This window comes from Varanus komodoensis, unplaced genomic scaffold (assembly GCF_004798865.1).
Source record: "Varanus komodoensis strain SLA01 unplaced genomic scaffold, ASM479886v1 scaffold24, whole genome shotgun sequence".
NCBI lineage: Eukaryota > Metazoa > Chordata > Lepidosauria > Squamata > Varanidae > Varanus > Varanus komodoensis.
Window position 1 is genome coordinate 210,379 of NW_025335641.1, and position 25,462 is coordinate 235,840.

At 40.7% G+C, this 25,462-nt stretch overlaps 1 protein-coding gene across 14 annotated transcripts in view; it reads left to right on the forward strand.

Moving 5' to 3' along the window:
* The window catches only part of NEXN (nexilin F-actin binding protein), a 41,483-nt gene that overhangs the window by 12,750 nt on the left and 3,271 nt on the right, over positions 1-25,462 (forward strand). For 6 of the 14 annotated variants that reach the window (XR_006414943.1, XM_044432406.1, XM_044432405.1 and 3 more), the window contains exons 2-11: positions 940-1,026; positions 3,451-3,642; positions 3,776-3,854; positions 4,135-4,283; positions 7,365-7,409; positions 17,568-17,765; positions 17,948-18,127; positions 18,776-18,961; positions 19,839-20,036; positions 20,758-20,979. Coding sequence is in view for 13 of the 14 variants with exons in the window: in XM_044432406.1 (XP_044288341.1) it covers positions 1,000-1,026; positions 3,451-3,642; positions 3,776-3,854; positions 4,135-4,283; positions 7,365-7,409; positions 17,568-17,765; positions 17,948-18,127; positions 18,776-18,961; positions 19,839-20,036; positions 20,758-20,979 (1,476 nt within the window). In the remaining variant the exon portion in view is untranslated. The remainder of the gene's footprint in view (positions 1-939; positions 1,027-3,450; positions 3,643-3,775; positions 3,855-4,134; positions 4,284-7,364; positions 7,410-17,567; positions 17,766-17,947; positions 18,128-18,775; positions 18,962-19,838; positions 20,037-20,757; positions 20,980-25,462) is intronic. The other 8 variants (XM_044432412.1, XM_044432418.1, XM_044432411.1 and 5 more) reach the window with 4 other exon arrangements.

Genomic DNA, 25,462 nt, shown 5'->3' on the forward strand with positions numbered 1-25,462 from the left:
GGAGTTGAACTCCAAAACATCTGGAGGACATCAGGTTGAGGAAGGCTGGTATATTAGGTGCCTTAGGTCTTTGGTTTTAATATTATTTATTTATGTTATTTAAAACATTTTTCTCCCATCCTTTGTAACAAGCCCTAGGATGGCTTACAAAAGGTTAAAATAGTAATACTGTATAAGACACAATCAAAACTTTTGATAACAACAGTTCAAAACTAAAGAAAGAGAGGAAAGAAAGAAAAAGAAAGAAGAGAAAGAAAATGCGACTGTGTAAAATATTAATTATTAAAATGATGGCTAAATAAAAAGGTCTTTACCTGGCACCAGAAAGAGTAGAGTCCTTTAATCTTTTTGTAACTGATTAACTGCTGAAATAAATTGTTGATAAACAGCTGATAGATTTGTTTCAAATGTCATACTTAGCTGTTCATATGGACACACATCACAAAGTGTCATCTTTCTTATGCTTTGGATAGATTTAGATTTGGGAAACCCTATATTTTCATGTTTTAATTCAGTTGTCCATTGTGTATTAGATGCTGGCTTGGATACCCTGTATTTTCATTAGATATTACAGATTAAAGTTGTAATTCTACACGAGTTTCAGCAGAATAAAATCCGACAACTCCCAGCATGTCCCAGCCAGCCATGGGAGTCATTGAACTTTTTATGGTCTAAATATGATGGGATTGCACCCCAAGTGATGGAAGCTGAATATGAGCATAAGGAAGTATAGAAAGGATTGTCTTCCTCCAGTTTCAGTATGTACTTGCTTGTAATTCACTGGACATATGACCAACAACCTGAGCAAAATTAACATGGGAAGGATAAAGCTCCACTCTTTGGCATGTGGGCATGCAACTATGTATTCTGTTCCCTAGATTACTTTTCAAAGCTTCCCTGTAATATATTATTCAAACAATTGCATTTTTCCTTATAAAGGTCAAAACCTGAAAACATACATTTTTGCACACGTCTTTTGCTGGATTACAGAAAGGAGCCATGAATGACATTGCACAGAAGACTGAGGTATGTATGAAGTTTATATTGATCATAAATTTTGTCTTTGCTGTATGAACCTGAAATAAGTAAGATTTGTGGTTCTCAAAATACAAAGTGAGGCAGGACAGTTGCCAGAGAAGGAAGCACAAGCTTATGGTCTGATTACAAGTCTATTTTTGTCCATTTCGAAGAACTGTATGAGCTTAGAGGTTCAAGGGAAAGCATGTACAGATTGCCTTTTTCTACTATTAGGTGCATGGCAAAACCATCTTGTATGGAGGTATTCTTTGTCAACATCAGAGTTCCTGTTCTTGAAACATATTGTTTAACTAAGATGTAGATCTAACTTCTAGCCCAAGAGGACCTGAGAAAGAGGTAGTGAACCTAGCCTAAAACTTTACAGTATTGTTCATTTTAGCAAAACAGAATAAATACAAAATAATAACTTCTTATGATTTTAGTAGTAGGGGGCTGCTTATAGCTGAACCTAACAGTGTACAGACAAACATACTTGCTAACAGTTTGCTCTTTTGCTTGTTTATTTTTTAAAGAACTACCAATTAATAGTCTAGATAGTCTAGATTAATGAAAGGTTCAAGGTTAGAGTCCATAGTAACATAGCAAAGGTTGCCCTGTCCTTTTCCTGAGAGGGCTCCTGTACCTGGACAAAGGAACATCCTGCTCAGCAGCATTTTTTCTTGCCAAATCTCTAGAATTTTGTGAAAGGAAATTCTACATTTCTCACAACCCCTGCTTCTGTGTAACTTTTAAGCTTCCATCAATAGAAGAAATTGATGTATCACTCTGATTTTGGAGCCAGTTACACTGCAGGAAAGCCATAGATGTAGAACACCTAAGAGTTGGGATTAAACATTTTACTATTGGCAAGTTAAAAAAATACTCCTTCAAGAACCATTTTGTTTCATTGATGAAAACATAGTAATACAGAATTCATTAGGGGTTGACAATATCTCATGGTGTAAATACCTATAACAGTCATGTTGGGGAAAGATTATTTTGAAGCAATGACTAGATTACCTTTTGGAAAACTTTCCAGGGGCCATATGCCAGAAGAGGGTGGGACCCTTCTAAAACAGAGGTGGCATTCCAAACCTGGCCCATTTTTTAAATGTCAGCAATGGCAGGCCCTTCTACTTCTGAAACTGCTTCTCTGGGCATCCCAGACAAGCTGCTGTATCCCCTAGTCTTATCATAACAGAGAATTCTCTCAGGTTGTTGTATGAGATTGCTGTGTCTTTATGCACTGAAAAAGGGAACAACTGTTCTTCCTTCAGGTATCACATGCTGTTGTCCCATAAACTTGCAGTCAAGTTGTGCTGTGGACATGTCTGGTTTGTTCATTATCTCCAGTGTGGAAACCAGAATCCAGTTTTGCTAGCCCATTTTGCTAGCCAGTTTTACTAGCTAATACTGGTAAAAAAGTCTACCCAGAGCCCTGTAAATGTTCCCCACACGCACACCCCTATTTTGAAACTACAACACAAGCCATATTTTGTGGGATTAGATAGCATCTAGAACTTATTATGCATCTTTTATTGAATGGCAATAATTATTAATCATTTATAACGTTTTCCTATGGCACAAATCATTTTGGAGGAGAATCTCACAATTAGGAACAAAATGTCTCCAAAGAAGAATAAATATTTGCTCATTAAATAGAGTGAAGGGGAAGCCCTCCCCTCCAACGAAGTTGCTAAGTCTCAAAGAAGGGTATAAGTGGGGATAAAATGTTTTTTAAAAATCAGGTTTGTAAAGGTTTTGTACACTTGTCATATACAATTGACTCCTAATACCAAGCAGTGATATTAAGAAAAAGTAGTAATCCAGTATGAAAGAGAAAAATATGCTTTTCACAAGTTCTTGAATACACATCTGCAGACATGAAGAGTACCTCAAATATTAAACTGCATTTTGCAGGGGTTATATTGCTCTCTAAGTGCAGGCTAGTTCAGTTTTCCCAGCCATTTCAATAGGATTAGAATTGACCTTAAAAACTAAAAGAATAAAAGCATTAAATTAATGCTTTAATTAACCCTAATTAAACACCATCATAGGAATTCACACCTTATCATAGTTGAGGAATACCTGGAGCATGGAATGGCAGTAAACAGTCACAAAACAAAAAATAAGTTCCCCATCCTACCGCTCTACCACTGCTGGAACAAGTTTGACCTGATCCATGCAGAGGGTTAAAGGTACAGGAGCCTGATCAGGGTCTAGACGTCATAATCACAAGCAACGTTAAGATGCTTTCTCTTGACTTAAACATTGCAAATTTAGATATCATAATGTAGTTTGGGATGTGAAAAATGATCTATCTATTTTCACTGTTTTTATTAATCTCACAATCTGTCTAATATACTGTACAGTTTCTCTTCATTTGCTTCTACCTCTTTTCCTTGTCTTTGCCTTCTCTACATCTTCACAAAGATTCTGCTTTCTTCGTCTAAACCTGTCCTAAAGTCCTATGTTCCCAGACTTCGAAAGGGTGATGTAAAGGATAAATTTGAAGCCATGCAAAAAGCAAGGGAAGAAAGAAATCAAAGACGATCTAGAGATGAAAAGCAAAGAAGAAAAGAACAATATGTTAGAGAGAGAGAATGGAACAGGCGAAAGCAGGAGGTCATTTCCTTTGCAAATACTTGTTTCTGTTACTTTTTATACTTATTGGCATATAAACTTCATAAGTGCTCTAGAATTTTTATTTCATGTTTTTAAAGACTATGAGCCTTAATATCTGTGATCTGTTATTCAGATGAAAGACCTGCTTGCTTCAGATGATGAAGAACAAAAGGTTTCTCAAGTAGAGAAAGCTTATGTTCCAAAACTGACAGGTAAGGATTAACATCCATGTCATGATGGATTATCCTTTTTATTCTAGTTTATAGTAGAATACCTTTTTGGAGTTTCTTTTTAAGTTGTATTTCTGAGTTTTATGGATTTAGAACTGATTTTTATTATGTGTAGTGTGATTTTTAAAAATCTTGATTGGTGTTCAAAGCTTCAGGAGCCACTTGGGTGTTACAGAAAATGAGTAAATTATTTATAGGATGTTAGTTTTCTGCCAACAAAAGAATATCAGAGACATTTACTTTTGCCTTCTGCTGCTTATAGGAACTGTCAAAGGAAGGTTTGCTGAAATGGAAAAGCAGAGACAAGAAGAAGAAAGAAAGAAAATGGATGAGGAACGCCAGCGAAGAATTGAGCAAGACATGATAGAGAAAAGGAAAATTCAGAGAGAACTGGCAAAGAAAGCACAGGAGGTATGCTTATAGTAACTGACAAAATACCTTCCAAATACAAAAACTGATCATACATCTTCACCTCCACTTTCCAAAATAAACACAAAGCATTTGACACATCATGTTGTACACAAACCTTTAAAAAACCCTTCTGTTGGTGAAAGGAACTGAAACCCAAGAGAGGCGGCTGATGCTGGGACTGGGTGAAAGACTTCTTCAGCTATTCCCTGTGCTACTTCCCATCCTGTTCTGGAAAGTCCCACAGCCCTTTGGATCCACTTTTCAAGCTCTTGAAGCTTGGATTTGGCAAGGGGAATTGGCAAAAATCATGCCACTGTACTTCTTCCATTAGAATTCTATCAATGGAGCATTTGGATCCAAGTCAGTGTGGTAAGCATTGTAGTTGAATATTAGAAGCCACCCACACTGTGGCCGGCGTTCTTTGGGAATTGGGGGTACATCTAGATCAATTTCTAGTCTTTCTTAGCTTCTTCAGTGATGAATTCAGTGATGAATTCAAAATGCCTACAGAAATTATCTCAGTCAACACACAATAGCCACACTGTTTCCTGGGGAGTGGTTTTTGTGCGGTGTATGCAGACCACACAGATACCAAGCATATGATGATCCTTTTGAGATTTTGCCCTTGGGATCTCTCTCTTAAGTATTTCATTTTCTTGACAGAAGGCCAGGATTTATGTGTGAGTATGATTGGTTATTACTGTAAACATACCCTGTCCTTCAAGAAACCTGGAATCAAACTGTGTTGCCAGCAACATACATGGACCTCTTCAGGGCAATATTGCAAAGGTGCACAGATCTCAACACATTGCAAAGCTGGAGATAGGAAAGTGAGCATTTTCAAATAATATGATCGAATCCCAGATAGTGAAAGAGCAAAATACTTTCTGGTATTTAAATGCAGCCCATGAGAAACATAGATAGCGTATGATTGAAAAAGGCCATTTTTGCCTGCTTTAAAGGAAAATGCTTTTCTTTTGGAGTAAGAGGTATATTTTAGTATGGGATTAAATAATTTGCATTTTGAGTATCTGTACAGGATGTTTGAATTATTAAACAATTTTTAGATTTTGAAATGAAGCTATCAGTTCAAAGACAGTTCTGATCCTGAGATTTTTATAGTAATACAAATTTCCTTTGCTGGCATGGGATGCAGTGTAGCTAAGTTATTAAAACCATGCTGACCTAACATTGATCTTATGGCAATTATGGCCTCACTGGTGACAAACGCCTGGGTCTTGTACCAGTGAGTATTTACTTGAAATGAGCCAGTGACTCATGGTTAATGACTAGACATTACACAGTTCCAGTGTCCCTTACAGGCATTCTTATCAGCACTGAGGTAGATTGCCATATTGGCCTCTTAGTTCAGTGGTCAAGCACCATCACTGTGTGGGTTACCTGTTGACTCGAAAGCTTCTTACAGACTGATTTGTATAACCATACTTTGACCATAATGGACTTGTGTCAACTCTTTTCCCTTAAGGAGTAAATTTTACGTTTAACTGCTGGTTTAACTATTAAAGTCTCAACATGGAGGGCATTAAAAATCCCTTGCAGATTGTTCAGGTGGCATGTATCTTTAGAAAGCCATCATGTCATACTCCTGTGGGTGGCAATGCTAGAGTACTATATGAATGAGGAAACATGGCATTAGGTTTAAATGCAATAACTTACATCCAGTATCAGACAAGTGGACTACTCCTTAATCTCATCTCCCTCATATTCCACTGCATCTGCTCTGGAAGTTCTCCCAACCTTCTGGAACAGATTTAAGGGTACACAGAGGTTGTAGTAGAGGGAAAGGAAAACTTCTGCCACCAGTTATGCTGGCATAATTTGATGGTGCTGTGATGAACACTGCCATGGGTTTTGTTTTGTTTTGATTTTTGGAAGATTTTCTTGATGAACTCTGAAGAGTGCTGTAACTTTTACATTGGTCATAATTTTTTATTGGTAAGGCGCTTTTCTAAATGTTTTATTTGTTTTGCAATGAAACAAATCCCCATTGTTTTAAAGTAGATCAGTAGACCTAAGGTACCTCAGCCTGCCAGAATTCAATTTCTTCTGAGTATTACTAATATCATAATGTAAAGGGAAGTACAATTGTGTAATTGAGCACTTAGCTTTGCAGGTTATGACAAGTAATTCTACTGTTGTCAAATTCCAGTGTGGTCACATGAGGATGGCTTTCCACTCTAGATTTTGTATTTGGGTGGCCTGCTTGAGAACACTGTAGGTGTGTCTCATGACATGTGAAGGGCATGTGCATGTGAGGTTCTGGAACGGGGCCTGAACAGCTGGAAAGTAGGCAAATGCTGCAAGGCTGGGCATGTGCCAGTTGAGAGAGAGTGCATCTAGGTGTGCAGTGAATACTTGAGTCACAAAACACATATGAAACAACTACAAGTGCAGTTCACATGCAATAAAGTGTGATACATTAATGTTTTAATAAATCAATAGTTGGGCTAAGGTCTCCGTCAGACATTCCTGTCCAGATACAGATCCCTACCCAGTAAACCACCCTGGGATATGGCGAAGAAAACAAATCAACTGGGCAGTAGTGTGGTTAGCTGAACACTGGGAATCTTGAGCCGTAGGACTAGACTGTGAGCACTTTTCAGATCACAGGACAGTGAGACTATATTTTCCAGTAAAGGTGCTATAGGCTGTTTTGTCCATCACCAAATGCAGCCAGCAGCCATCTTTCAAGTTTACCAGGGGCTTGTTAAGCCTCTTTTTTGCTCTTTCCCTGGGACTACAAAAAGAGGGCTGTGATCAGCTTGATAAGGCACAAGCTGCTCCACTTAGTGTTGGAGGCAGGGCATTCTCTCTTAACTGGCACATGCCCAGCCTGTTCTTGTGGACTTGAGATGTGTCTTTGGAAGGTAATGTCTGACCAGAGGCTGTATAGATTAAGGGTCTGTACAGAAAGTGGAAGTGTATTATAATTGCAGCTTTTAGTAGCACATTTTTGTTTATAAATTCTCACCAGTTTGAACAATATTTTCATGCTATGTTTTGAAATGGAAAGGTAAAAGAGTCAAAGTAACATTATTGTGTAAAATTCTTATTTAATAGATTGATGAACAGTTAAACAATTCGGGAACTGAATCAGCATCGGAGGTAATCAGACTTCTTTACAATGCAACATTCACCTATATATAATTCACTATTATTCTTATAATAATAACTGTGTTCAAAAACACAATACATATTTTGGTAAACATTGCACAATAGCAGAGTCCTTTTGGATCAATTAGTGGTTTGGCTCCATCTATGAGTTAAATGTAACTTCAGAATTAGTATTATTTTGGTTCATTTTGTTTGTGATTTTTATTGACTCTTTGCCACTTGGTAATCACTAATGATTTTTATGTTTGCACATTATTTTTCCATGCTTCCTATTTCCTCATCTGCTTGCTATAAGTGTATATCCATTTCAGATATATTATTTCAACCTGTATGGATATATGAGGAGCATTCTGAAATGTCATCTGCTTTTGATATGGGAACAATACATTCCTCAGAATTTTGCCACTGGGTTAGGTGAATAGAATGACTGAATTGCTGCCAGTGAATGACTACAGTAACCTGGTTTACATAGTTCTATGGTAAATGTGGTCTGATAGACTCTAAAGCAGCTACTCCATTTAGGTCATCTTATGTGGCTCCACACCTGGAGGATCACAGACATCCAACTGAGTGTCAAGCACTGCTGGGATTCCTCAAATCCCGGTGGAACCCCAGTTCTTCTCTTCCTGGCTCCAACTCACTCTTGTGATGTCAGAGCTAAGGGGAGTTTCGAATGAACTGTAGTAACTGCAAAGACAGGGGGGGAGTGTGCTTTGTAGCTCTGACCACAGAGTCATGGTGTACATAGCCACTAAGGTACCTTTAGCTAGCGGTTTCCAGATTCTGCATTTCAGTTGGAATTCACCTATTTACAGAAACAGAATTAAGTTTCCAACAGCTTTAACAAAGAGTTTCTTGTCAAATGATTTACTAACCATGAAAACATCTTAAGGGACAATCCTATGTAAGCTCAGACAAAAGAAGCTGATTGGGACCTGCCGGGAGCTGTAGGACTTTTATTGTCTAAAGTTGCTTATCCTCCTCCTCATCTCATCATCAGCATCCTGCCTTTATATCCTGCCATTTTTCTCTTGTGAGGAATCCAGGATAGCTCACAAGTTTCTTCTTGCATCCTTAGTCAGTTAAAACACAGGCTTTCAGAGCCATCTTAAGAATGCATTCCAAGAATTTCTTTATGAAGTCTCTTGAAATCTTTAAAGTACAAGTAATTGCTTTTGCAGGATCTTTTAAATTTTAAGATCATTCAACTATTTGCTACTTTTTAATGGCTAAAATTTAGGAGGATCGTACCAAGAACCTTACTGGTTTCAGTACGGGCAGTGCTTAGATGGGAGACTGCCTATGAACTTCCTGTGTAATTTTGAACAGCATCTGCAAGAATGGTGGGGCATAAATGCAAAGAATAAAGTTGAAATGGTATTTAACTTATAATGTATTTTCAAGGAAATAAAGTACACATCACTTCTCATTTTGGACATGGTTTATTATCCATAGACTAACAACCTGAGCTGTCATGCTGTTAAGCCAAAGCACCTGCATTTAAGCTAAGACAAAGTAACTAGTAATGTTAAAATCTCATGACTTTGATACTGCAGCTGGTAATGGAACTGTCATGTGCTAGCAGCTGTGCTGGAGGCAGCTCCTACACAGAAGTAGGTTCCTTTGGATGGTGGCTGAGGAGAATAGGATTGTTGTATGGCTCTACTCTGCAGTGTAGGCAGTTTTGCTATGTCGTTGGTATCGCTTATGTAGTAATATCATATGATCCCAAAAGCCACAATTGTTTTTGGGAAATGAGGAAGATTGGATTAATGGATTAAGGAAGATTGGACTAATTTTGCACTGCACCTTTTTTTTAAAAACTGGGAGTTTGGCATGCTGCAAAGTAAACTGCTGCTCTCTGGCATGATATGTATTTGGGTTCAGAAGAGTGGTTTGATTTTTGGCATTTGGAACCCTCTTCCTGTAATAAAGTTCTTGAGCAAGTTACTTTTCTTTTAGTCTTACTGGTTTGTTTTATGGGGAAAAGCAGGTTGCTTACCTGTAACTGATGTTCTTCGAGTGACCGTCTGTGCATTCACACATATGGGTGCTGCGCCTGCGCAGTGCCTAGGCTGGAAAGATTGAAAGCTAACGGTTTTTGGCGGGAAAAAACTCTGCTCCCCTTCCCTTCAGTAGTATATACACAGCAGAGTGTCCACCATTTTGTTCAGTCTCGGAAGACCAATCGTTTGCCCCCTTGTGGGAGAGAAAACCATTACAGCAAGTATCATCGGTACCATGAATAAGAAAATGGTACCGATGAAGAGATCCACTCACTGACACTGAGCAGGGCCGGCGGGTGGTTTGCGTGAATGCACAGATGGCCACTCAAAGAACATCAGTTACAGGTAAGCAACCTGCTTTTCTTCATTGTGGCCTCTGTGCATCACACATATGGATGAGTAGCAAGCTTACCAAAGTTGGTGGAGGGCGGTGTCATCATTGAAGAACAGCAGAGAGAACAGTCCTCCCGAAGGAACAGTCTCTTCTGGCACGCACATCAAGGCGATAGTACTTGGCGAAAGTACACAGAGTAGCCCAAGTCGCAGCTTTGCAGACCTCTTGGATTAGGATACCCGCAGCAAATGCAGAGGAAGCTGCTACTGCCCTAGTAGAGTGACCCGTCGGGACAAAAGGTAAGTCAATCTTCGCAAGTTGGTACACCAATACGATGGTTTGAACTATCCATTTCAATAGTTTCTGAGATGAAACAGGTAATCCTTGGTCTTGTTCAGAATACTTCACAAATAGTCTGTTGGAACGCCGAAGAGACTCTGTGTGTGATGTGTAAAAGGCCAAGCAGCATTGCACATCTAGAGTATGCAAGGATCTTTCAATCGGGTTCGACAGTGATGGGAAGAAGGCAGGTAAGACAATCTCTTGATTCAGGTGGAATGGCATGGCCACCTTGGGCAAAAACGTAGAATCCATTCTCAAAACCACCTTCTCCTTATGAAAGTTAAGATAACTATTCGAAGAGCACAAAGTTCACTGGCTCTGCGAGCTGATGTAACTGCAACAAGAAAAGCTGTTTTCCATGACACAAGATGTAAATCAACAGTCGCTGAGGGTTCGAATGGAGGTCTTGTAAGTGCTTGAAGAACAACTGAAAGGCTCCATGTAGGCATGACCGGTTGAATAGAAGGGTGAAGATTCTGCAGTCCTTAAGGAACCTCCTAATAAGCGGCTGTGAAAACACCGATGAGCCTTGTATAGCACCATGGTAATGCGATATCGTCGCTGTGTAAACCTTAATGGATGAAGGTTTAAGTTCCAAGCGATGTAATTGTAAGAGAAACTGAAGGATATTTTCTACTGAGGCTGTCACTGGAATAAATGAACGTGATTCCGCAAAAGATAAGAAGCGACGCCACTTCGCTGCATAAGACTTTCGTGTTGATGGTCTTAGTGCAGACTCAACAATCCTTTGAACGTCTGGGTCTACACAGCTTGGTCCTGATGATATATTTATCGGTACTGAGGAATTAAGGAAGTCAATGGGCTCGTGAGTTGAAGTATCGAGTGACCTAGTAGACCTCGGGACCAAACCAGAACTGTTAGTCAACGAACTCGCCACGCTGTGAGGTTCAACAAAGGCAGGTCCGGGTGACAGACAGCACCGCCTTGTTGAGTTATGAGATCGGATCTCGCCAGGAGGTGAAGAAAGGTGTTGTCCAAAATCCGAAGGAGGGTGGAGAACCACGCTTGGCGAGGCCACCAAGGTGTTATCAGGATTCCCGCGGCACCATCGTGTACGACCTTCGAGATGACTTTCGTTAGTAGCGGAATAGGCAGAAACACATACATTCTGATATTTGTCCGAGGGATCATAAGGGCGTCTCCCATCAATCCCAGTCCTATTCCCTCCCTGGAACAGAATCTGTTGCATACCCTGTTCTTGTGGTCTATGTCCGAATGTCTCCAAAGTTGGAAGAGCTGGCTGCAGACCTGGCAGTTTAATTCCCACTCGTGTGTCATCGACATGTGCCTGCTCAGAATGTCGACTTCTTCGTTGTTGGTCCCGGCAAGATGGACCGCTAAAAGAGTTATATCCCTTGGGATGCACCATTCCCAAATGTCCATGGACAGACGAGCTAAGGCAATGGATTTTGTTCCGCCCTGCTTGTTGATATAAAACACCGCAACTATGCTGTCGGATGTGATCTGGACAACCTTTTGACGGACAGTGTCCTCGAAAGATCAAAGTGCTTTGAAAATTGCTAAGAGTTCGAGGTAGTTGAGTTCGAGGTAGTTCCACGTGTCCTGGGACTGCAGTCCCGGGCATACCCAATCAGTGAGGCATTGGTATACAGAATCAGCATTGGGTGGGGGGCCTGGAATGGGGTACTCACATCTAAATTAGGAGAGTAAGTACCCGGAGGAGGGCTTTCTCTGCGGTGGCGCCCAACCTGTGGAATTCACTCCCCAAAGAGGTCCGCCTGGTACCGTCGTTACTGGTTTTTCGGCGCCAGGTAAAGACCTTTTTATTTAAACATCATTTCAATTGTTAAAACATATGATCTGGCCAGGGCAACTTCTTCTTCCTTCTCTTTCTCCTCCTATATTTTTATTTTATACTGATAATTTTAATTTTATTTTTGTAAATCAATGTATTCTTTGTATTTTTATATTTAATGGTAATTTATTATGTACTATTGTATTTCAATGTATTTTATCATGTTGTAAGCCGCCCCGAGGTTTCGGCAAGGGGCGGCATAGAAATGCTATAATAATAATAATAATAAAATAATAATAAATTGGTACGGATAGTCCACCAAGTTAATGTCTGTAGAACAGCTCGGGGTACTTGGATTGGTTTGTTGGAGAAATCTCATTGCGGACAGAAGTTTTTGTTGAACCAGAGTTGAAGAGGACGTAACCGCAGTCTGGCGTGTGGGACAATGGCAACGGATGCAGCCATATGGCCCAAAAGTCTCTGAATTGAGAGCGCTGGAATGACTTTGTCCTGTAGGATCCGAGAAATATAGGAGTGGAGGCTGTCGTGATGAGCTGGAGGGAGGAAGGCTTTCGCTACCGTGGAATCGAGATGAGCTCCGATGAAGTCTATCACCTGTGTAGGAACAAGGGACGATTTTTTACGGTTAATGCATAGTCCTAAATCGTCCAATAACGCACAAGTCACCTTGACAGCCGAGACTATCAGACAGTCATCCAGGTAAGGATACACCTAGATGCTCTGGAGCCGTAGGTGTGCACACACTGGGGCCATACATTTCGTGAAGACCCTTGGAGTGGTAGCTAAGCTGAATGGGAGGACATTGAATTCGTATAAGTCGGTCCCGACGGTGAAACGCAGAAGACGTCTATGACATGGCTGGATTGAAATGTGGAAGTAAGCATCTTTCAGATCCAGTGAGGCGAACCAATCCTCTCCTCAGCAGTGGCAAGATATTTTGAAGGGTAGTCATCCAAAATTTCTTTGGTTTGATAAATTTGTTGATATTTCGGAGGTCCAAGATTGGACGAAGACCACCATCCCATTTAGGGACCGTAAAATATCTAGAACAGAATACGTGAAGCCCCTTGGAGTTGGAGAGTCATCGAATCGTACCCTTATGAAGCAGTTGATGTACTTCGTCCACTAATACCGGGGATTGCTGTGTAAAGCGAATCGGGCTCGACAGCGGGACAGTTTCACATTCTATTCTGTATCCAAGCTGGATGATGGATAAGACCCACTGATCAGATGTGATGGACTCCCAGATGGGGAGTCAGCCTTGCAGTCGTTCCCCAAAAGGGAGAGGGAAAGGTGGGTATTGAGGTGAAGGAGAGGTTCACCCGTCCCATCAGCGTTGACGCTTTTCATTTTCAAAGCGACAACGACCCTGTTGAAAACGCTGGTGGGGTTGTTGCCTTCTACGTTGTTGCCGCTGCTGGTATTGTCTCTGCGGAGGTTGGTACTGATAAGATGGACGTGACCAAGCCCACGTACGTTTTTGCTGTCCTGATAGTTCCATCCTTCTTGCCGTCATGCGGGATTCATGTATGGCTTTGAGTTTATGGTCCGTTCGAGAATGGAAAAGACCGGAGCCATCAAAGGGCATTTCTTCTATGCACATTTTCATCTCATCAGGGAAGTTACAATTCCTCGGCCAGGCATGCCTCTGCAGCTAAATGGCCCCGACTAGAGCTCTCGAATCCGTATTCACGTGGTGGCGAGCTGTGGACAATTGTTGGATGGCCACCTGCATACCCTCTTTGATGAAGGTCCTAGCCAAATCCTGTTGTAGTTCTGGCAGGGAGGCAATGACATTGTTTAGCCTTTGCATAATAAAAAACTGATACCTGACCAAGGTGGCTTTGTAATTGGACATACGAAGGCCAAGTCCAGCGGCCGCGTAGACCCGGCATGCCAAGGTATCAATTTTGCACTGTTCTTTATCCCAGGGGGTGGTATGTCCCCTGGATTCTCTGCCTTGAGATGATTCCACGACTACGGAATTTGGCTTGGGGTGGTGGAGCAAAAAGGGTATGTCGCCCTCCTGGATGCGATACATAGACTCATATCTTCATATGGTGGGCTGTATCTGCGAGGGTAGGTCCCACGGTTGAGTCATCACCTGCCGCAGCGTTGTAATTAGCAGCAGGACGATTGCGGGTGACTGCTCTCCCCTGACAATGTCATAGAACTTGTCGGTGCTCGGATCTGGCTGGTGTTGCGCCTCGATCTCAAGAGACTGAGCAAGTCTAGACATGAGCTCTCCGAAAGAGATGTGGGGCTCATCTGGTGATGCTGGCCCTGGGATGTTATCGCCACATCAGGGGAGGTGGAATCTGCCTTAGAGTCGGAGTCAGGCCGGAGATGGTACAGGTCTGAGGAAGAACTCCCTGGTGAGGTGGGACGTTCAGGTTCCACACGTCTTGAGGTGGACGGCATATCCTTGTGGGCAGAAGGTGGTGAATGATCTCTTGGATGGGTATGAAATCCAAGGGAGTGGTAATCACCCCAGCCAGATGGATAATCATCATATGGCCGGAACCATCCCTCCTCGCGTCTTTCGTCCATATGGGATCGAGGTGGTGGTGAAGAGGCGAAAGATGGATCCCGAGCTCTAGTTGGAGGCATTGGAGTCGGTGATCGAGCCATGGGAGGGGAGTCTTGAATCTCTCCATCTGAGATAGACTTGTGGTGAGGTTCCTCAGGCCGATCAATGGGCTGGCCCTGTTGAGGAGCAGGTTGCACCAGAGATCCCGGTGGGGTAACCTGCATTGCCGCCTGTAGCATTGGTACCAATGGTGTTGGTACCGATGCCGCCGTCGGGATCGATGGAGCTGATGAACCCAAATCCTGATGCCTCTTAGGCTTATGAGCTGTTTTGGCTGCTTTATCTTTCTTAGCCTTTTTGTGGGAAGATGAGTGATTCGACCCTCCATGCTTCCTCTTTTCCCACTGTTTACGCGGAGGAGAAGGGGATTGTTGGGCCCCGGAGGGTGAATTTCCATCATCCGATGGGTGCGGCTGAGGCATGGGTGGTGTGGTCGTAGGGCGTTGGCCAGGCGTGGCTGAAGCAGTAGCCGATCGCTGGCCGGATGCAGTCGAGGCAGAAGCCAGGCGCTTGGCGGATGGAGCACGAGCAGGCCCAGGCTTTGCAGCGGGCTGGTCCAACTGCATCAGCGCTAGATCCCATAGGAGTATTCACAAACGATTCTCCCTATTCTTGCAGGCATGCTTGGTAAAAGCAAGGCAATGGTGACACTTATCTGTCCTGTGCCCCTCACCGAGGCAGAGGAGGCACAAATCATGAGGGTCTGCTGGGACATTTTGGACCCACATTCTGCACATTTGCGGAAAGCCGCCCGCTGTGCTATCGTAGAAAGAGAAGAAACAGGATAGTAAAGAGGGATAAGATAATATTTTTGTTTTTGATTTTTTAGTAAAGACAAAGAAAAAAGGGAGAAGAAATAACAAGGGAATAATAACTTGGAGTAATAGTAATGAAGAGCAGCAAGAACAATAAGAATAAAATAGCAAATACTGAGGTCAAAGCGAGAGACAAAAGGCACGAGGCACAGTGAACAGCGGTCACAAAGACTGAACAAAATGGCGGGCACTTCGCTCTATATATACTGTGGAGGGGGAGGGGAGCGGAGTGTTTTCCCGCCAAAAACCATTAGCTTTCAATCTTTCCAGCCTAGGCACTGTGCTGGCGCAGCACCCATATGTGTGATGCACAGAGGCCACGACAAAGAATGAGTGTTCTATGGCTGTCTGTGTCCACTATGAAAGCCATTTTATAAAAGGGCAAACACTTCTATGGCAACCATTTTGTGAAAGTCCCTACAGTATTCTCTCAAAGTCCCAAATGTGCCCACCACATTTGGTCAGGGAATCCTGAGGTAAACCTTTCAAAAATTTCATGAAATATGCTGATATAAGTGTTTGGAAAAGGGATAGCATTTGGACATAATTTTTATTATTTGTTTTTAATACTTGAATTAGTACAGGTAAACGTCTATTGAAGAGATGTCAACCTAATTAAGATGATTCCTGTCAACTTTAGTGTTGAGTAATCAGCATACCAGTGCCTGGGTTTTTACCAGAAGGTGCTAAATTTGAGAAGAAAAGTTTTTTTCTTTTCTCCAAAGTAACTGCTTTATTCATTTGAAATACAATTTTGCAGGTCAGCTTGATTAAGTGGGCACCCAATTTAATATTTTAAATTATAAATTTCTCTTATCTCTTGCAAAGGCAAAGTAAACTTAAAACCTTTTACACATTTACAAAGGGATAGTTTTTCTACTCAATAACTACAGAGGACCAGATAACTCACTAAAGATGTTTCAGTAAGATTCCCTATTTCAGGGTAGGGGTGGGGAGAATGGGTGTCACAGCTTTAAAGCAATGGTGCAAGCAAAGGGAATGGGACAGCCTCGGAGCACACACCAGGCTCTTGCTGGAGTTAGCATTTTTAACTTCTTGTCATGCCAAAATAGGATATATATCGTATAATATTTTGTTATTCAATAGGCTAGGGACTTTTTAAAACAGATACTTTCCGTAATCACATTTGTGTAAACTGGTGTGGTGTAATACTAACTACCAGGTGTGTTTTAAAATGAGAAACATAAAAAACAAAGAGGAGGAGGAGGAGGAGGAGGAGGAGGAGGATGATGATGATGATGATGTCATCTTACATTTCTACACTGCCCATAGCTGAAGCTCTCAGAGTGGTTCACAACAGGATAACCACACTTGTCTATGAATAAGTGAATGAGGGTTGTGAAATGCTTGGCAGGTGCCTATCTAACAGAGTAAAAGTTTATTTCCATCATTTTGGAATTGAGTCTCTATTCTGATCTAATTTTTGCACTTTTCTGTCCCACCCTCTATCCTCTGCCTGGCTTGTTGAAAAATTCTGGAGAATTTGCACAATTGTTTTTAGCTGTTTGGTTGGTCCTAATAAAGGTATTACCTAGTTGTAGATTTGGGATTTTGCATGTTCTAAAAATGAAATCGTTTCTGGCTTTAATCTCACCTCTGCCATGCACTTAATGGGTTATGGAAGGCAGTCTCTCAACCTCTTCATTGGCAATATATTAAGAACAATGACCTACCTTACAGGGTTGTTGTAAGGATTACAAACAGCTTCATATACATTGGGTGTGATCCAGTTTTTCTCTCTGCAAAGTTCTGCTCATGAGATGCTTTGGTAGATGAAAGTGAGGGAAGATGCCATTTTGACTGATACTGCCTCTCCCTTGCAGTCCCCCTTTAAGAGACTTTTTAGGGACACATTGTGCTACAGGGAAAAGGAAGTGTGGTCAAAGATAATTTCTCCACTTCCTCCTTCAGGAGTATGCACTGCATCAGAGTCCCTGTTTGCAAATGGAAGGCACCCTTCTGTTTATAGAAGAGCATGTCTGTATCCATCCCCTTGTTGAACCTTCACAAGAATTAGACAAACATAACATGTGACCAAGATTTTTATTCTTGCCAGCAGCTATACCCAGGGCTGGAACAACATGTTTCTCTGATGTTTGCTTGCTGTCTAGAGGCTATCTCACAAGTGGAAGATGGCTTTGTTCCCCTACGGCCATTGATTTTGTCCATCCATTGTTCAAGAAAGTGGACATTTCATTCACAGTAGCTGCACTGTTCATGGCAACATTTGTTTTTAACAACAGGAAGGTGATGAGTCATTACTAGTGACAGTAGTTCCTGTAAAACCTAATAAAGCACCTGGGAGGATGAAAATAAGTTTTGAGGACCTAGAGAGAGAAAGAGAAGAACAAGAAAGGCGAAAGCTTCAAGAAGAAAAACGATTGAGATATGAGCAGGAAAAGCATGCTCTCAGGGAAGTCAAATATTTTTCACCAGATGTGGTAAGCAAAATCGAAAACACGCACACTTGCATGATTATCATAAGCATGTTTACTGGCAAGTAGGCGCCACTGAAATGTGCCTCCAAGAAACTGGGTTCAGGTCTGCATGAAGAGCTGAGATTTAAAGTCTGTAGCTATTAATTTCATGAAGGTTACATCTGAGGAATAAATTTTATATGTAGGAAGAAGATGAAAGCTTTGGCAGTGAAAGAAAAGATTCTTCCTCTCCTGGTAAAGTGAAGTTGACATTTGAAGAACTGGAAAGACAAAGACAAGAAAACCAGAGGAGGCAAGCTGAAGAGGAGGCAAGGCTACGTCTCGAAGAGGAAAAGCGTGCCTTCGAAGAAGCAAGACAAAAAATGGTAAGCATACAGAGGTATGTTAGATCGTATTTGGGTAGCGGAATATCTTATTTTGTTGAATAATGACATTTTGTTGATTTCCTCCGTTCCTGCAAAGTCTCTTGCATCCTCCAAAGCTATGCTCTTCAGGTTTGGGGAATCCTCTGGATCAGTGTGGGAGGTGATGGTTGCAAGAGAAGGGAGTAAAATTTTTCTGTCTCCTTTTCTATCACTGGGGTCCTTCTGCTGTTGCAAAAGCCTCTGTAAACAACAGGAGCTCTTCAGCTTGCATATGGCAAAGCCAGGATCACTACCCCCACCACCATACACTCTTTTTTGGTAAAACTGGCCCTCCTGGTAGCTTCAGCTAATATAAATACCCAGGCATCTGAAATGTTAGATTCCGAAGTAGTGGTTACTGCACTGCTATTGTATTGATATAGGACATGGTAACACTTTGTCATTCATGTTTTATTATACATGAATTGTATTTTTTATTCTGTAACTTTACATGATATTTAGTGGTAAATAAATCTACCTGTATATGTACATTTTTAAAAAATTCTGAAATTTTTTTTCTTAGGAATTTTTCAAGTTCAATTGCTCCCTAATTAGCTGCATCTATAAGTTATCCTTTAAAATCTTTAAAAATTTATGTTTTTCCTTAAGGCCGATAATGATAATGATGATGATGATGAAAATTCTGCCAAGGAGTTCCATCCTGGAAAACTTATACTTACCTTTGAGGAATTAGAAAGACAGAGGCAAGAAGAAGAAAAAAGAAGAACTGAGGAGGAGGCCAGAAGGCGTATAGAGGAAGAGAAAAAGGCTTTTGCTGAAGCAAGAAAAAGCATGGTAAAGGATGTTGCTTCCTTACTCTCATGATAAATCTTTCACATATGTTCTCACTTCCACCAAATTCTACATGGGAAACACCTTCATGGTACTGCATACACAGTTAAGGACAAACTGGTAGATATGCAGAAAAACAGCACTCCAAAACATATACCCACAGGCTTGGATCTAGATTTGTAATTCTGTGAACTGAAGTATCATAAATCCAGTAGGGATCTATGGGGATTTGTCCGAATGGGTGGGTGGAGAGGAGTAAGAGAAGCAATCTTCACTTAATTCCCATGTAGCCCCCTGCATCTCAGTTGTCAAGTTGTTCTGTGGGTCTCCCAGATTGTCTTAAAAGTTGCATTTTCACAGTCGAGCAGCAACTTAGGTATAGCAGTCTGGTCTGCTGAAGTGAAAAAACAAAACTTTTCAGTGTGTACTAAGGTGAAGATGAGGGACATGTTCCCTTAATTTCAATAAAAATTATTTACAAGTATGAAATAATGATTGGGTTGAAATGAGTTTCTGCCTAATGAACTGAGATGTGGACAATGAAACCAGGAAGTCTTCAATTAATTATAGTTTCACTGTTTGTTTTTAACAGCTTTGGAACAAACCAGGGTATTAAACCAACTTCAAACCACAGTTTAGTTTTCTGGCTTGTTCCAAGTCTGTTAACTGTTGTCTATCCAGGCAAAATGCAAAATTATAGTTAGTTGACTTTCTTGTTTGACTGCTTGGGTGAAGGGACTGAATACACAAACAAAAAGTTACTCCAAATCTGTTAAGCTATGATCTTATGATATCTTAGTGTTTGTGGCCAACACAGAGACAAGATAAACATATCACACCTATCTACTACTGGTGCTGAATGGTAACTTATTCCTAACAGGCCCCAGATGATGAGCTTTCACTGATGTCAAAAACTGTATCTCAAGAATTTCTCACACCTGGAAAACTGGAAATTAATTTTGAAGAGCTATTGAGACAAAAACAGGAAGAAGAAAAGAGACGCACAGAAGAAGAGCGCAGGCAAAAACTAGAAATGGAAAAGCAAGAATTTGAACAGCTTAGACAAGAAATGGGAGAGGTCTGTCATTACTTAGTTCCTGGGATATTCTTTCCAAAATTGTCTGTTTCTTGAAATAAACCATGGGATGGCAAAAGCATTTATAGTTTATATGTTTGTTCCTACATCCTGAATATTGCAAGCTTGAGCATAAATCCAACATCACATGAGCAGAGCTCTGGAGCAGATTTGGGGGGAGCATGGAGGATGAGCTAAGGGAAATTCCTTCTGCCAGTATTCTTTTTTTCTTACTGGCAGAAGAATACTGTTGGATTCAAGCAACGGTTAAAGGTTCCTGTGTGCAGAACATCCACAGGATGTTACTGCTGGCAGAATGGGGATGATGCAACTCTTGCTGATGCCCCCCCCCCCCCCCCACAGTCCGCCACCAATCTGCTCTGATTGGTCAGGGGATTCTCCAGAACGGCCTGGGAAATGGTGCTGAGAACTGTAAAGGGAATCATGTCTCCTCTTTTCCCAGTGGAAACTTCCACTGGATAAAAGTCTCTCCTTTGTCCACAGAACGGACAACTCTGGATCCGGGTGAGAGTTAGAAGCCAACTTGGCTTGAAAATAAGGAGGCAGGATGTTACAGAGCCATGCATACTCAAATTAATGTAATTTACATAATCAACAGTTTCTTAACTAGGAAATAAGACACAAACATGGTTACTGTAGTACCTGTTAAACTGTAGTACCTGTTAAACTGAAAGTATTTTTGCGATGTTATTTCCTTTAATAGGAAGAGGAGGAATGTGAAAACTTTGGGTTAAGCAGAGAATATGAAGAGTTAATAAAATTAAAAAGAAGTGGTTCGATTCAGGCAAAGAATTTGAAGAAAAAGTTTGAAAAAATTGGGGAGTTATCTAAAGAAGAAATACAAAAAAAAATTGAAGAAGAAAGAGCAAGGAGGAGAGCTGTGGACGAGGAAATAAAAGAAAGAGAAGCAGAGAAATTTCAAGAGGTATGTTTTGTAATGACTATGGAGAAAATTGTGCTGCTATTTAGTCAATGATAGCTCTGTCAGTGTATTCTAGACTTACAGCTTCCTGCTGCTTGGTATCATCATGTCTCACATAATGCAGCCATTTTTCATGTGCAGGTTTTAGGAGCGTAGGTCTTGCCACCACAGAACCTACAGCCCTCTGGACAGGTTCATACAAATAGTGCTTCAGTGTAGTGTCTTCATATAGTTACTGATTTTCCATAGCTGGATCTTATAACACAGTGGGAATGTTGCAGTATAGCAATTGCAGGGCCAGGAAATGTTACTCACTGGGGATGCTCTTTTGTGGCAGGCCTGACTTGTATCCCCCACTACTCCCAGACATGATCATAAGCTATATTTTATTCACCATGTCTTTTTTCCCTCTTCCATTTTTTTGTTTGTTTTCCATTTGTAAAAAGCAGGTGGTGTGATTTACACTCCCTTTGTAGTAAGATCCTTACTCTTTTCCCCAGGCATTGTTTAGGGCAATGGACACGTTACACTTCCCCCCAAATTCTAGCTGCTTAGTGCAAAAATGCATCCCACCCCCTTTTTTGGGTCTCTTTCTGAATGGGTATTGAGAGGACCGTGAGTTTTCTTGGACTGGGACACATACTCAGCCAGTTGGTGGTCTGTTGCCCAAGCTTGGATGGCACAACAGTAAGGGTACAGCAAGGGTACAGCAATCCTTAGAACAAGCTACAGGTTGTTAGAGTGACTACTGCCCTCAAAAAGCTGTCCTGTGGGAATTGGTTTGGGTTTGCATGAGACAACTACCAATTGTAGGAAGCAATGCAGGCTGAGCTCTTGTATCATACAATTCCAATTATGGTTATTGCAATGCCATTTTAGATGTTGCTGCAGAATGCATTCCGCCCCTGGAAAAAGTCTTAACAATGTTGTAGATGCTCCTTTTGAGAAAGCAGTAGCTTAACCTGTATCACTTGTAAATGCTACCTAACTGGCAGAGTACATCTTTTAACTGTGATGTTAAAACATACAAGGATACTCATGAGAATATGTAGTATAACTCCAAATGAATCAAATATGTTTCAACTGTTCATCTTTGTCAGAAGACCATATAAAACTGTGAAAGAACAAATCGAATCTTTTTATATTATTGTAACATTTTAACATTACAATTCTGCGTTTGTATATTATGACATATGTTTTAGATGCAACATTTTTAACATTAACACCTAGTATTTAACATTTAAATATTAAATATATTAAAAATTAACATTTAGCATATTTTAACATTAATCTGTTTAGGCCACAATCCTAGCACCCCTTGCCCTTAATGCAAGAAAGCCTCCAAACTTGGAGGCTAACCTTCATAGCATGCCTCAAACGAGGTGTCGTAGTGGCAATCCCCAGTGTACCTCATGCCCTAGTTTTTATCTAGGTGGCCCTTTTTGGATGTCTAAATAAAGCACTAGGAATGGGAAGAAGCTGGGTAACTGATAGGTAAGTTTTCATCCTCCCCTCCTGCTCCCAGCACAGCACTTTTTCTTCCCTCCAAAGTACATCTGTGACCTTGGGGGAGTGATTCTATCTATGGCAGCTGCAAGGGGACAGTGGAGGCTCAGAGTTTCAGCTACAAGATTTTCATAACCCTATGACTTCCTCCCCTGACAATGTCAGGATTGTGCCCTTAATGGTGTCCATCTTGGTACCTTAACTTGATTTGTCAACCATATTGTTTTAAGGACTTACTGGTGCTTTGTCACTGTAACTGGCTTGGTGCCAGTCTTCGATATCTAGCAAGTGTGCAGAATGATAGTTAGGTAAGAATCCTGAACCTTCAAACATAAACTATTTCGAAAAACTAAAGCTATGAGGTTCCTGTGATTTATTAAGTCTTGCTATATGGCCATCCCCTTCATGGCCATATCCTGAACCCTTTAACAAAAGTTTAAGTGAGCCTTGTCCACTAAACTTTTTTTTAATTGACCATAAAGAAGAAAGGGATCATGCATTGTCTACTTGTGCTGCTGCAATAGATTTGAATTAAAAAGCTAACCCCTCGTGGACGGCTTGGCAGAAATGTGGGACACAAATTTAACACATAAAATAAACTCAGGAACCTAATAAAGTTCCTATGTAATTTTAAAATGCATGTCAAGCCTGGCAGCTACTATATACATGAGAAACTGTACACAAAGGTCTGTGTTGCTAAGTCCTAATTTATAGTGCAACATTACTATGGTAATATCCATGGTGAAAATGGAATTAAGAGTGGCATGGAAATTCTTGCTATGAATCTAAGGACACATTCCAATGGTCTCTGGCTGCCTAGCGGTGTGTGTATTGTGGGAGCATAGAAGGGAAGAGGTTCCAGCAGGATATAAGGAATCCTTCTGAGCAGAGGCAAAATAATTGAAATAAACCTTCTATATCTTTTGCCAGGCAGAACTGTGGAGGCAATCCTACCCTACAATGCTCAATTGTATATCAATAATCCCGAGTTTGGATGGTTATGGGCATTATTTTGGATAGTGACTTAAATGAGCTGCAGGATGTGTCAATATGCAGTTCAAATTGCCTGTGGGAATAGGAAAGATTCAACTGGGGTTGCCCCACATACACTGATTCTATTGTGCTTGTGGGATCCACTACTTGTGCTACAAAGCATTCGTTTATCTAAAAAATTATTCTGGAAACTAGGAGAAACTTGTTTCTAGATTGGAGCAGGTCAGTAGAGCTGTTGTAAACTGTATCAATTTATAAGCCATGAATTAGGGTTCCTGTTCCTGCCCTGCCTTGCCCCTCCCCTCCCTTTCAGGAACACATGGATGCGTGTAAATTCAAATGTTCAATTTGAACTTTGTGCTTTGTCAAATATATGTTTACCAGGTATGTGAAAGTATTAGATCTGATATTCCAAAATAGGTTGATTTCAGTTTCAGGTTGACCTATAAGGGCATTCAGTATTCAGTAATATTTAGTGATATTTAATATCTGATAGATGAAATGCTGTAATATTTAGCATTTGACATGTTTGATGAGTCACAAAAACAAAATAAATTCAACGAAAGTTAATATAGTACTTTTAAATTAGGCAAGTTTCAATTGTGCACACTATCTTACAGTTTCTTTTAAACTCAGGAATATTTATGAAATGCTTCTACTTGAAATTTCAGCATTTTGTGCTGAAGTGCAGAAATTCACAAACATCCTTTATCCAACAGTGTTATCATAAGGCACGAACCATGCCAGATATTCTTTAACTTACTTTGGCACTTTTGGCTAGAGGCTAGGAGAGCAAACGCCACTTAGAATGAACACCTGCTCTGTGTCTACTCCCCATTCTGTGTCTGTTCTCATCTGGAAGAAATTGGGTTGTAAATACAAAACTGGACCTTGTTAAAAGGCAGTTTTTGCTTGAAATACAATCAAGTGATCTCAGCTTGTATAGTTCTGATTCAAGTACAGAGAAATTCAGTGAACTGTTCAGTTTTGGATGATGTATTTCTGGCAACTTCAAAAGCTGCATTGCTAAGAAGTCTGTTATGCAGATCTGTCCCTACGTATGTATATTTCTGGACATACTGGGATAAATTTTCAATCATCTCCCCTGACACAATTTTAAATCTTGTTAAATTTTGATCATGATGAAATCAACTATGGTTTATTTTTAGGGAGGCCAATGAAGATTCCTTTGCAGATTTGAGATATTACAGATAGAAATATCAAGTTGGATCAAGGCAGCAGTTCACAAATCTCTAAATCAGCACTTTGGCAGGGCAATGAAGCCTCAAATTCAGCTATCATCTTTGTTTTAATCTTTAATTTCTGATGGTACAGCCTCTATGCATATGTCTTTGTGTTTCGATGTATGAATGTATTCAGAGCAGCTTTGTTTTTCATTTTGTTGCTGCTTGCACTTGGAGGGCAACTACCTGTATATATTCATTTTATCATTTTAATGGGCTTACCCCTTCTTTTTCCATATACAGCAACAACAATTGCAAGCTTGCCTTCTAAAAACTTAGTACTATCTTACCCTGAAATAAACCAGTCTTTTGGGCTTGGCTGATATACATAGATCTGTGCAAAATAGCTCTGTGCTTATCACAGCAGCATATCATGGTTTACTTAAACCATTATTTGTAAGAATGTAAGTGGCTTCTATTTTCTGTAAACCCAGACCGATTTGCTCAGCCCCTAAACCACCCATTGGTCTGGGTTTGTACATAATGCTCAGTCTCCAATCAAGCTCATCTTCAGCGAATGTGTTACAGAAAAAAAAAGCCAGACACCATACATCCACACAAATGAGTTAAATAACCCACAATTTGTCACCATTTTGTGCAAACAAAGTTATTCTATATGTAAAAAATCTGCATTACACAGTAGGACCCCTCCATCTGGAGGGATGGGTTTCGAGCCTCCTAGCAGATGCCTGAAAACACAGATAATAGCAAACACTATATACTGTACATGTACATCTTTTTTC